At 48.4% G+C, this 13,250-nt stretch overlaps 1 protein-coding gene across 1 annotated transcript in view; it reads right to left on the bottom strand.

The window, feature by feature from the left end:
* Positions 1 to 5,262: 5,262 nt before the first annotated feature.
* The window catches only part of krit1 (KRIT1 ankyrin repeat containing), a 30,306-nt gene continuing 22,318 nt past the window's right edge, over positions 5,263 to 13,250 (bottom strand). The window contains 5 exon segments of the mRNA XM_007897546.2: positions 5,263 to 5,915; positions 6,912 to 7,028; positions 8,958 to 9,164; positions 10,935 to 11,022; positions 13,062 to 13,228. Of these exon segments, the coding sequence (XP_007895737.2) occupies positions 5,826 to 5,915; positions 6,912 to 7,028; positions 8,958 to 9,164; positions 10,935 to 11,022; positions 13,062 to 13,228 (669 nt within the window). The 3' untranslated portion in view covers positions 5,263 to 5,825.

Here is a 13,250-nt window from a genome sequence, read left to right as displayed (position 1 = left end):
GCACCCACCAGCCACCCCCACACCCACCAGCCACCCCCACACCCACCCCATCCCACCCACCAGCCAACCCACAGCACACACCCACTGCCATCCCACCCACCAGCCACCCCACAGACCCACTGCCATCCCACCCACCACCAGCCACCCCATACACCCACCAGCCATCCCACCTACCCCCACCAGCAATCCCACCCCACCCACCAGCCACCCACACACCCACCCACTGCCATCCCCCCACCAGCCACCCCACAGCACACCCATCCCACCCCACCCACCCCCACACACACCCACTCCATCCCCCCACCCCCCACCAGCCACCCCACAGCACACCCCACCCACCCCATCCCACCCACCAGCCACCCCACAGCACACACCCACCCACCCCATCCCACCCACCAGCCACCCCACCCACCAGCCACCCCACCCACCAGCCACCCCACAGCACACCCCCACCCACCCCATCCCACCCACCAGCCACCCCACAGCACCCCACCCACCCCATCCCACCCACCAGCCACCCCACAGCACACCCCCACCCACCCCATCCCAGCCCCCCACCAGCCACCCCACCCACCAGCCACCCCACAGCACACCCCCACCCACCCCATCCCACCCCACAGCACACCCCCACCCACCCCACCCCCCACCAGCCTCCCACAGCACACCCCCACCCACCCCATCCCAGCCCCCCACCAGCTACCCCACCACCAGCCACCCACAGCACACCCCCACCACCCATCCCACAGCACACACCCACCCACCCATCCCACTCACCAGCCACCCCACAGCACACCCACCCACCCATCCCACCCCACACACACCCACTCCATCCCCCCCACCCCCCCACCAGCCACCCCACAGCACACCCCCACCACCACCCCACCCCACACACACCCACTCCATCCCCCACCCCCCCACCAGCCACCCCACAGCACACCCCACCCACCCCATCCCACCCACCAGCCATCCCACCCACCAGCCACCCCACAGCACACCCCCACCCCACCCATCCCAACCACCAGTCATCCCACCACCAGCCACCCCACAGCACATCCCACCCACACCCATCCCACCACCCACCAGCCACCCCACAGCACACCCCCACCACATCCCACCCACCAGCCACCCCACAGCACACACCACCCACCACCCACCCCACCCCATCCACCCCATCCCACCCACCGGCCACCCCACCCACCCAACCACCCACCCCACCCACCCCATCCCACTCACCAGCCACCCCATCCCACCCACCCATCCCACCCACCAGCCACCACAGCTCACCCCCACCCCACACCCATCCCACCCCACCCACCAGCCACCCCACAGCACACCCACCACATCCCACCCACCAGCCACCCCACAGCACACACCACCCACCAGCCATCCCACCCCACCACCACCCACCACCCCACACCCATCCACCCCATCCCACCCACCAGCCACCCACCCCCACCCCATCCCACCCACCAGCCAACCCACCACCCCACCCCACCATCTCACCCACCAGCCACGCCCACACACACCCACCCACCAGCCACCCCACCCACCAGCCACCCCCACCCACCCACACCCCCACCAGCCACCCGACCCCACAGCACACACCCACCCCATAGCACACACCCACCCACCCCACACACACCCACCACAGCCACCCCCACCAGCCACCCCACCCCACCCACCAGCCACCCCCACCAGCCACCCCACCCACCAGCCACCCACCACACCCACCAAGCCACCCCACACCAACTCCACCAGCCACACCCACCCCCACCAGCCACACCCACCAGCCACCCCCACCCCACCCACCAGCCACCACCCACCCCCAACCCACCAGCCACCCCACACCCACCAGCCCACCCCACACCCACCAGCCACCCCCACACCCACCAGCCACCCCACACCCACCCCCCCCACCCCCCACCCGCCCCCACCACCACCCCCCCCACCCACCAGCCGCCACCCCCCACCCACCAGCCACCCCCACCCACCCCACCTCCACCAGCCACCCCACCTCCACCAGCCACCCCACATCCACCCCCACCCACCCACACCCACCCACCCCAACCCACCAGCCACCCCCACCCCACCCACCCCAACCCACCAGCCACCCCCACACCCACCAGCCACCCCAACCACCCGCCACCCACCCCAACCCACCACCCACCCCCAACCCACCAGCCACCCCCACACCCACCAGCCACCCCCAACCACCCCCACCCACCAGCCACCCACCCCCACCCGCCACCCCACACCCACCCCACCCCCACCCACTCGCCACCCCAACCCACCAGCCACCCCACCCCCACCAGCCACCCCACCCCACCAGCCACCCCCACACCCCCCCCCCCACACCCCCAGCCACCCCAACCCAGCTCTGTGGGGATCACACCCACCAGCCCAGCCCTGTGGGGATCACACCCACACACCAGCCCAGCTCAGCCCCTGTGTGGGGATCAGATACCCAGCTCAGCCACTGTGTGTGGGGATCAGACACCCAGCTCAGCCCCTGTGTGGGGATCAGACACCCAGCTCAGCCCCTGTGTGGGGATCAGACACCCAGCTCAGCCACTGTGCGTGTGGGGGGGGGACAGAGTCCCAGCTCAGTCACTGGGTGTGTTTGTGGGACACAGAGGCCCATCTCAGTCCCTGTGTGTGGGACACAGACCCATCTCAGTCCCTGTGTGTGGGACACAGACCCAGCTCAGTCACTGTGTGTGTGAGACACAGAGATGCAGCTCAGTCACTGTGTGTGTGAGACACAGAGATGCAGCTCAGTCACTGTGTGTGTGGGACACAGAGATGCAGCTCAGTCACTGTGTGTGTGAGACACAGAGATGCAGCTCAGTCACTGTGTGTGTGGGACACAGAGATGCAGCTCAGTCACTGTGTGTGTGAGACACAGAGATGCAGCTCAGTCACTGTGTGTGTGAGACACAGAGATGCAGCTCAGTCACTGTGTGTGTGTGGGGTGGGGGGACACAGAGAGCCCAGCTCAGTGACTGTGTGTGGGGGGGACACGGAGAGCCCAGCTCAGTGACTGTGTGTGGGGGGGACACGGAGAGCCCAGCTCAGTGATTAACTGTGTGGGGGGACACAGAGGACCCAGCTCAGTGACTGTGTGTGTGTGTGGGACACAGAGTGCCCAGCTCAGTGACTAACCGTATGTGTGCGTCACGGCGAGAGAGAGAGAGAGAGAGAGATTGTCAGTGTTTGTCAGTCAGTATGAGAATCTAGAGCACCCACACTGTGGGTCAGTGTGAGAGAGCTCAGGGCATCCACAGTGGGTATGTGTGTGAGACGTAGAAAGGGATGATTGCAGAGGGAGTTGAAGGTCAGAACAAGGATGTTAAAAGTGGATAACCCAGAGAATTGTGAGCAGGTGGAGCGTGGGGAGGATAGGATTGATAGATTGCAGAGATTTAGACAAGGGGGGGCTGGCAAACAGAACATTGGAGAAGTCTCTCTTTTAGGTGCTGAAGATATAAATTAAGATTTCAGGAGTATGGATTCAGTTTTGCTTAGTTGAAAATTAATGTTTATTCTAAAATTTTATGTCAGGCAGCCTGAACAGCAAATGGTGGAATTGATGGTGAAAGCTGAGAAGTAGCATTGGGATTCATTGGCATATGTGAATATAACCCTTCAACTGTGCATATTCTCATTCAGAACCCACACATCAGTCTATTAGCAATTGAATCACTCAAGTGCCCAACCCCCAGGTGGAACAAAATAACCTCACTGATAATCTGTAAAAAATAACTTTATTCCATCTCTCTGGTTAAGCAGTACACTCACAGACTTAGGATTTGTGGAGCACTTTTTTGATCACAACCGTTTAATGATTAAGCAAATGGCACAGAGCACTTACTAAGCACAGTACATGTTACATCTGGAATATGAGGTTGTAGATGAATGAAAAACCATTTTATATATCGTAATACATTGTGAGACTTGTTTTTCTATAGGCACCAAGGAAAATATAGACAAGGAATAGGAGAGGACTATTACTACAACAATTTACACTAATATAGTGCCCGTCACATTTGAAAAACACCTTAAGCTGTTTTAGAAAGGCTGAGCAGGTCCCCAGCTGGAAGAAGCTAGAGTGTTGAGGGGTTGGTGACTGAAAGAATAGTCAAAGTACATCATCAGGTGAGCTTTGAAAGCAGAGAGGGAAGGAGTGACCCAGGGGTTTTGGGGGTGTTCTGGAGGATGACGATATTAAAATTGAACCACTGGGGTAAGCAGGCAACAAAGTTGGGTGAGGAGGGGATATGCGTTAGAAATCCTGACGGTTTGGAGTTTGTGAAGGGTGGAGCCAGGGAGGCTGGTAAGCAGGGCATTGTGATAAAAATAATCTGGAGGTCGGTCACAAAGCACAGATGAGAGTTTCAGCTCCATTAGGGGTGAGGTAGTGGTCGTGGCCGACATTGCGGAGATGGAAGAAAGTGAACTTAGATTCTGGATGAAAGGTTTGAAGGAGTTCCGATTCAAACAAAATGTTGAGCTGGTGCACTGGCTCCGGGAGTTGGAGGGAACAACCGGGGAAATCGATAGAGTCATTGCGTGAGATGAGGAGGTGTTGATGGGAAGGAAGCAGGATAGCATAGAAATTTTTTTTTGTTGATTGAGCTGAAGAAAGTTGAGGCTCATCTAGAAATTAATGTTTAACAGGCAGTCAGCTGCTAAACAACAGTGGTCATGGAGGTGAGGATTGAGCAGAAACCATTGCGGTTTGGGTCCATAAAGAACATAAGAACATAATTAGGAGCAGCAGTAGGTCATTCAGACCCTCGAGCCTGCCCGGCCATTCGATAAGATCATGGCTGATCTTCTGACCTAACTCTAATTACCTGCCCTATCCCCATATCCCTCTATTTTTTAAAAATCTATCAGTCTCAGCCTTGAAAATGTTCAAGGACTGAGCATCTACAGCCTTCTGGGGTAGTGAATTCCATAAACTTGCACAACAAATTATAAAGGAGGGTTCTAAACGGCAGTGCTTCTGGGTTGTCACTTCTCTCACACAGGAAGTCAGCAAATGCTCTCATGAGTGTTTTCAGCAGATAGACACCACCAGATGCCTTCTCTGCCTGCAAGCTATGCAAAGGAAGCTGACCAGTTAGTGCCAGAAGCATACCGCACTTCTGGTCCACTATATAAGCACTATACTGGGAGCATTATAACTGGTTCATTTATTAATTAACAAGTAATAATTTCATTCATCCAGCAAGTTCATGGCAGAAAGCTACCAAATGGGAGAAACATAATTAATTTATTAGAGAAAAACATTATCTGCTCTGTACATTTCAGACCTTTTCTGCTCAAAAGAAAAGTAACACAATTTTTTTTCAGCTATTGGATTGATAACATCAACATCTCATTTTATAAAATAATACTAACAAGTTATTGTGTGTCAAAGCAATTATAAACATGCTCTTTTACCTAGTAGCAAGAAATAAGTGATTTTTTAAAAAAATTACAAAATTATTTGTTTTAACAGTACAGCTCATGCTGGTGAACAATGATTGCACTGCTCTTGAAGGTCAAGGTTAAAAAAATAACCACCGCAGATAGATATCTGGAAACAAATCTTTGAAGAGGTGTGTAATCAATCTCCACTATGTATTTGCTAAAAGTAAAAGGAATAAATCAAACATGATTTTTCCATATATGTATAAATATCACAAAAGCCAAACTACTTACAAGGTTTAAACAAAAAGATGCGTCTTCAAAGAGTCTATGTAATCCATGGCAATTCAGAGGCTGAGTAGATCTACAATTATGATTGGTAGAGGCAGATGAATCTCTGTGGTTAATGGTTACCCGTATCCAAATCTCTCCGCTAAATTTCTTTCATTTACACTCAATTGGCCACTCAACTTCATCAGTAACTTTACGATCAAGCCTGCCTGTAGAATAGATGCAGAAAAATACTGTAGAACAAGTACAAGTGTTGTAATGACATAAAATAATGAACAGCATGATTCATATTAAAATATAATCTTGTTCTGTCTCTCACACAAACAAAAATTTCTTACGTGTAAACATGTTCAATTGTGGCAACAAATGATTTAAAAAATAGAGGTTAGTCAATAAACTAAGTGCTTCAGTTCCAGAAATGACTGCTCAATCCACTACCTATTACCTCCGCTCGACTGGCTCTGGCTACTGCTTGTCCCCCGTGTCCACGCCACCATCTGGGTACAAGGGCCAATTAGCCAGGGAGTAAGCAGGTTGGAGAGGTAGGGAAGTGCCAGAGCATGAAGGGATTTGAAGACGAGTGTGAGAGTCTTAAAATCCTTTCGGTGCTGGGGAGCCAGTGGAGCCTGGCTAGAACTGGTGTGATGGGGGTTTGGAATTTAGTGTGGGTGAGTATGCAGGGTGCAGAGTTCTGGGATTAGCTGGATTTGGGGAGGCAGGGTTCATTGGTATCAACTACCATCCAGTACCTTGTCCATTCTTTACTTGTGAGCACAGACAATGGGAGTACCCCTTTGCTATTGGACTGTGGAAGATCAAAATTGAGAATAGCTCTCAATATCTACACAGCAATGGAATAGCAATCAAAAACAGGAAGCATCACCTACTTCTTTCCCTCTCTAGCCCAGAGGCAATGAGGCTAATATAATATAACTCAGATGAGATCAATTAATTCAGTAGAGTGTAGGGATTGGATTAGAGACCTATAAGGTTCATCTTCCTGCTGAGCAATTGATGAACAAACTTTGTCCGCAAGGATATGAAGAATTTTATTATCACAAGGAATTACATGGCACAAAGAAAATCACAAATAATATTAGACAAAGGTTATTAAGTAAATGAATTAAAGCAACACAACAGAAAATCGTTTTTTAAAATGGAAAAGGTCCACCTCTGCTTCAGCTCTACTCAAGATCAAATCATACCTGCTTTGTGTGTAGTACAAGGCTCATTTTATTTTCCAAACTGTGAATCTGAAAATAGGCATCTCCTTCACCCAACTGCCACTTGAGGGAGCCATACTTTAGGCTGATCAGCAAAGCCTGACAAAAGAGATAGAAAGCGATGCATTAAATGTGCATTAAATCCAATTACATGTGTAGCTCTTGAAATATAGTTCGCAAAACCCTTTACAAATTGTGGTAGATAATGGCTCTGAAGGCAAATGATCCTAAATGTATTCGGGGAGTAAGACATCCACATAACAACAACAACAAAGTTACATTTGTAAAGTAACATCGGGAGGATGTCCCAAGGCGCTGGACAAGACAGAGTTACAGATCGAAAGCATGGTCAAAGAGGAGGGTCTTGAGATGGGTCTTGAAGGTGGCAAGAGAGAGGGTGAGGCGGAGGGACTGTGGGTTGGAGTTCCAGAGGGTGGGGGCAAAGTGGCGGAAGGCCCGCCCACCAATAGTGGAGTGAACAAGGCAGCGGACGTGAAGCAGGCCGGAGCCCGCTGAGCGGAGAGAGCAAGCAGGATGGTAGGGGGGTTAGGAGGTCGCAGAGGTAGGGGGAGCAAGACCGTGGAGGGCTTTGAAGATCAGGACCTTGAACTGTATCCTCTGTGTGATGGGAATCCAGTGGAGTTGGGCGAGGATGGGGGTGATAGGGTCGCAAAGCCTAGTGTGGGAGAGGACACAGGCTGCAGAGTTCTGGATGATCTCAACCTATATGGAGGGAGGAGTTGGGGAGGCCGACAAGCAGTGAGTTTGCATAGTCGGCCTTGATGTAATGAAAGCGTGTATGAGGGTTTCGGCGGCCTGCGGTGTGAGACAGTGGCGGAGCCGGGCGACTTTGCAGAGGTGGGGGAAGGCAGAGCGGCTCATGGAGCAGATGTGGGGTAGAAAGGACAGTTGAGGGTCAAACAAGACCCCAAGGTTCCAGACTGGCTCAGTAAGGTGAAGTGTGCAACCGTGGATGGTGATGCTGTCAGCGCCTGAGGTGAAGAGGTGCTGACTGGAGCCAATCAGGAGATATTTACGTAAGTAAATATACAACAACAAATTGTATTAATATAGTGCCTTTCATATCAGGAGGACATCCTAAGGCGCTGGGCAGTGCAGGGTTTGAAGGCTAGAGATGGGACTGTAGTTTGAGAGCAGAAATGGGACAAGGGAAGTTTATTTTGAGGGTGGAGTTATAGCAGCAAAATATTACCAAAAGTCAGTCCCAAGCCACCTCTGTATAATTCCTTGGAGTCAGTTATAAAGCGTAATCGACAAGAGAAGGAGGAGGAGGTTGCCTGCTCACCCTTTTGGGTGGAGAGTGGGCACAAGATTACAGCCTGGCTCAGTGTGTCAGCCTGACACGGCTGATAGCAGTCTGGAATTGGGTAAGCAGAGGATGTGTCCCTCCAGGGAGAGAGTGCACATTCCATTCCAATAAACATCTCTGGAATTGTCACGTGTGCATGTAACTCTCAGTTTGGTTTGGATACCCTCAAGCACGGTGACTGATTTCCGCATGTATCAGACACTCGATAGCTGAACAAAAAAAAATAATTTTACTCTGTTCCTCAGAAATGTTCAGAATGTTCAATGCAACTTTGGATGCAAAATAGGTAGTGTTCCAATGCTGATGTGCCCCAAGTGAGGTATCACAAAAATACTTATTGAATTGTTCGCAAGATATAACTGTTGTCAGGCTGATCTGAAAATACTGTACTTGTGAAGGATCAAGAGAATGTGAAACAAGCAAACAAAGATGGCTAATAATTACCAGTAGTTTCTAAGATGTAAAATATTCATAACCAGAATATCAAAATGGGCAGAATGTTCTTGCTCTTAAACAGGGACTTCACTTGGCCTTAACTTTGCTGTATTATTAATACTTAAAGAGCCAGTAATACGCTTTGTGTGCTAGGTGAATGGAACTTTATTTAGTTGCTGAATCAATTTAATAGTGAGATTACCGCTCATCTTGGGAGAAAACATTCTTACTAATAGTCCAAAGTTTTTGTACAATCACTTTACCTTAGTCTCCATGTTCACGAGATGCAGACCCTTTGTATTTACACCAACATATACTTTGACCACTTTATGGCTACTAGAGCTTGCTTTGGTATAAACTTGCCCCGTGAAAAAGGCTGCTCCATAGGTTGGAAACTCCCAGCAAATCTGCAGGAAGAGACGCTGAAGGTGGTGCATCTCTTTACTGATCCCTTCACGACTGCTAAGACTCTGTTAAACGATCACAATAATTGTGATTAGAAAATGCAAACTGTAAGATAAAAATAGCTTTCGGATTTCCTGCCCTCCTATTCTCTTATTTTTTCATATCCCCCCTTCTCCCAAATGCTACGTTAAAGTCACCAACTGAGTGGTTGGGTCAGTGATAACACTCCTACTCCATCTTTGCTACTTTGTGAAATGCAATTTGTTGTTGTATATTTACTCATGTAAATATCTCCTGATTGGCTCCCGTCACCGCCTCCTCACCTCAGGTGCTGACAGCATCTTACTAAGATCATCCAGAACTCTGCAGCCCATGTTCTCTGTCGTACTAGGTTTCGCGACCCTATCAACCCCATCCTCACCCGACTCCACTGGCTTCCCATTACACAGTTCAAGATTCTGGTCCTCAACTTCAAAGCCCTCTACGGTATTTCTCCCCCCTACCTCTGTGACCTCCTAACCCTCCCTACCATACTGCTCGCTCCCTCCGCTCAGCGGGCTCCAGCCTGCTTCACATCCCCTTCCTCGCTCGCCCCACTATTGGCAGGCGGGCCTTCTGCCACTCTACCCCCACCCTCTGGAACTCCATCCTGCAGTTCCTCCACCTCGCCCCCTCCCTTGGCTTCCTTGGATTATGGCAACGCCCTCCTCATCGGCCTTCCAACTCTTCCCTTCACAAACTGCAGACCATCCAAAACTCTGCAGCTTGTGTACTCTCACGCCCAGGCTCCGTGACCCCATCACTCCCACCCTCGCCCGACTCCACCTGGCTCCCCATCCCCCAGAGGAGCAAATTCAAAATCCTCGTCCTCACTTTCAAGGCCACCCATGGCCTCGGCCCCTCATACCTCTCTGACCTGCTGACTCCCTACCAACCTGCCCGCTCCCTCCATTCAGCGGGCTCCGGCTGCTCCATGTCTCCCGCCTGACCCGCCCTACCATCAGTGGCTGAGCTTTCAGCCTCTCCGCCCCCTCACTCTGGAACTCCATCCCACAGTCCCTTCGCCTCGCTGCCTCCCTTGTCTCCTTCAAGGCTGTTCTCAAGACCCTCCTCTTCGATTGTGCCTTCAGTCACCCTCTCACCTCTCTGCCTTCCCTCACCCTGTCCAGCGCCTTGGGACGTCCTCCCGACTTGAAAGACGCTCTATAAATGTAATTTTGTTGTTGCTTTGATTCAGTGTTGGAAAATGCACAACAGCAGGAAGAGTTACACCCTGTACTGGGAAAGTGCCGTTTCTCTACACATATCTTCCACTACATGGGCCAATGACCCAGTTCACCATGTGAGGAGAGAACCTAAGACTCCCATGCAAAGTAATGCACCAATCTCAAACGTAGGTTGAGTTAGGACACTGAAATAATTAGTGAACTAAAATTCTAACCATATTGATAGAACTAGCTCAGTTGAAAAACAGAGCTATCAGAAAAATAGCCCAGCAGTAATAGGCTCTTCCTTTATATATCAACATACTGCGTTTTATTCTAATAATGCATCAATGCTGCAAAACCTAGTAAGTACAATAGTCTCACCTTAATATCAAAACTGAAATACCTATACCAAACAAACATGTACATTTCATAAAGATATGTATTCTCTGATGTTAGCTGTACAAATATTTTGGAAAGATTTCCCAAACTGAATCTACACCGGAAACATAAATTAAATAAATAAATTTTCTGTGAAACTGTCAAATTAAATTGCTAGATTCTAATGTAAATTTATGATCAGCTAATTTTATCAATTTATAAATTAATGAAAGTTTTTTTTAAACTGACCTTGTATTCGTGAAGAATCCTACCAATCCAATGTGGACCCTTGCTTTTGAATTTGGTACATGGCAATATACATTTTAGATTTTCTTCACTAAAAATAATAAATAGGGTTAAGAGATGAATAATACATTGATTTTCACTTAATAGGTTAGACAAAAAGTCATTTTAACATTGCAGATGAATAGTGAAGGATGCTTTAGAACAAAAGTTTGTGAAATAACCTAGATATTCAATATAAAGAAAATACAATTATGCAATACAGTTTACATTTATATTGTGCCTTTCATGTCAGGATAACTTCTCAAAGTGCTTAACAACACGAGATGGGCATAAGCTGGGTTGGGAGCTGGTGGGGGGGGTGGTAAGATGACTAAAAGCAACAACAATTTTGGAGTACAGAAAGAATTATATCTCTGTAACTGTGTTACAGTCACCCCTTTGTTTCTGTACCTGTCTGTTCTTTAGACTGTGTTCTGTAGGGCTTATGTGTTCACTAGAAGCATTGGCCAGTCTGGGTGACCCTTTGGATGCATCATTTATGTATTTAAAGTTGTTTGGGATGTTTCCTGTACCATCAAGTCTAAATATTTACAGCTTGCATAAGTGGATACAAAAGTGCATTGTTTCCCTATTGGGTCACTTACATCTTTTATGTATTTAAAGTTGTGGGTGACACTTGTGGTGTCACAACGTCTGACTATAATTTGCGTATGTGGATTCGGGAAGGGGCTCAATGCCCATAAAAGAACAAACACCAAGTGCTTGGCTTCGCTTTTACTTGGTAACATCTGAAAGATAAGTGTCTTGACTGCCTAGAGGCACAAACCCTCTGAGTCAAGAGTTGGTTCAGTGCACATATATTAACCTCATATTTAATAGATTTCCAGCTAGTATTTGTTAAAGTTGATTAGTTATTTGTATAATTCATAGTTGTGTAATTTATTGTTATTTGTCAAAATAAATTGAGAACTATTTTTGAGGAGTTTAGGATTCTGACCAAACCATAATAAAAATACCATTGAGTGTTCTTAACCGTGTCTCATTCGAGCTCTCTGTTCATTTTCAATTAGCAAGAAATATTAAGCAATAAGTTCTTGCACACATTAGTGAGAATTGATTAAAGAGGCCACCCAGTACACTCTGCGACGGGGATCGAGCCAAATCGTGGGTGTACAAATTAAGGGTGTAGAACCATCTCACAAGTCATATACTCCAGGACATTATTATAGCTAATTAATCACTGGAGCTTCACCCTCTTGGTGTAAGTCATCATCTCAACTCCTTGATGAATTACTTCCTTGTAATCAATCTATTGCAGACGAAGCCGTGATGTGCTGTTAACTGCAAGTAATGGGTCTATTAATAGCTATTCTGGCATAAGTAGTGGTATTTCCTTCAATTCCAGAATGTTCTAGCTCACGGAGAAGGAAAAGCCAGTCTGGGCTGCCCATAACCTACATCTCCCACACCGGAACAATTCAAGAAATAACCGGAGTTGAAATAGGGGCTACTTACTCAACATTTCTAAGATCTCCTAAAAATATAGGTGTCAGCCTGGCTCAGTTGGTAGCACTCCCGCCTATTGTGGGTTCCAGCTCCATATCAAGATTTGAGTTTATAGTCTAGGCTGATATTCCAATGCAGTGTTGAGGGAGCGCTGCACTGTTAGAGGTGTCCTTTGGATGAGACAATAAACTGAGATCTGTTTGCCTGTTTGGGTGATCCTTAAGATGGCACTATTTCAAAAAAAGGAAGGAGTTTCGCCAAGTGTCCTATGAAACAATCCTCCAAATAAAATTGGTTATTTCATTTTAGGCTGTTTGTGGGACATTATTATGCTCAAATTGGCTATGATATTCTCTTACAAATCCACAGTCACTACACTTTTCAGTAAAACCTGGGATTTTTCTCATTTATCAAAGTCTTCGTTTCTAATAATCAAGACATCAATTAAAAGGCATTTTTCAATGTAACTTTTCAAAACTGGTCTGCTTGTTAAATAATCAAAACATCCTTCTCCAGACTATGAAGTGACGGATCAACAGAGTATCAGTGAGAGTTGCTGAAAGTGCTTCAGCTGAAATGCCCTTTAATTTAATCTATTTACATTTACCACTTAGATGTACTCACTTGAGGAATCCCTGTTTATGTTTCTTGCTTTCATAATTTCCGTAAATGATTTGAAGGAGGAGGCCAGCCAATGTTATAAGTTGAGTGTCAGAACATGGGTAAAACCCTTTCAGCAAGTTATTACGTGCCTCATCAAATAGAATTAGGATAGCCAATGGATCATCCACCTGTGATAAACAATGTAGAAAT

This window comes from Callorhinchus milii, unplaced genomic scaffold, assembly GCF_018977255.1.
Source record: "Callorhinchus milii isolate IMCB2004 unplaced genomic scaffold, IMCB_Cmil_1.0 Scaffold2, whole genome shotgun sequence".
Lineage (NCBI taxonomy): Eukaryota > Metazoa > Chordata > Chondrichthyes > Chimaeriformes > Callorhinchidae > Callorhinchus > Callorhinchus milii.
The sequence above is the reverse complement of the archived record's forward strand: the minus strand, read 5'-3'. Positions and strand labels throughout refer to the sequence as shown.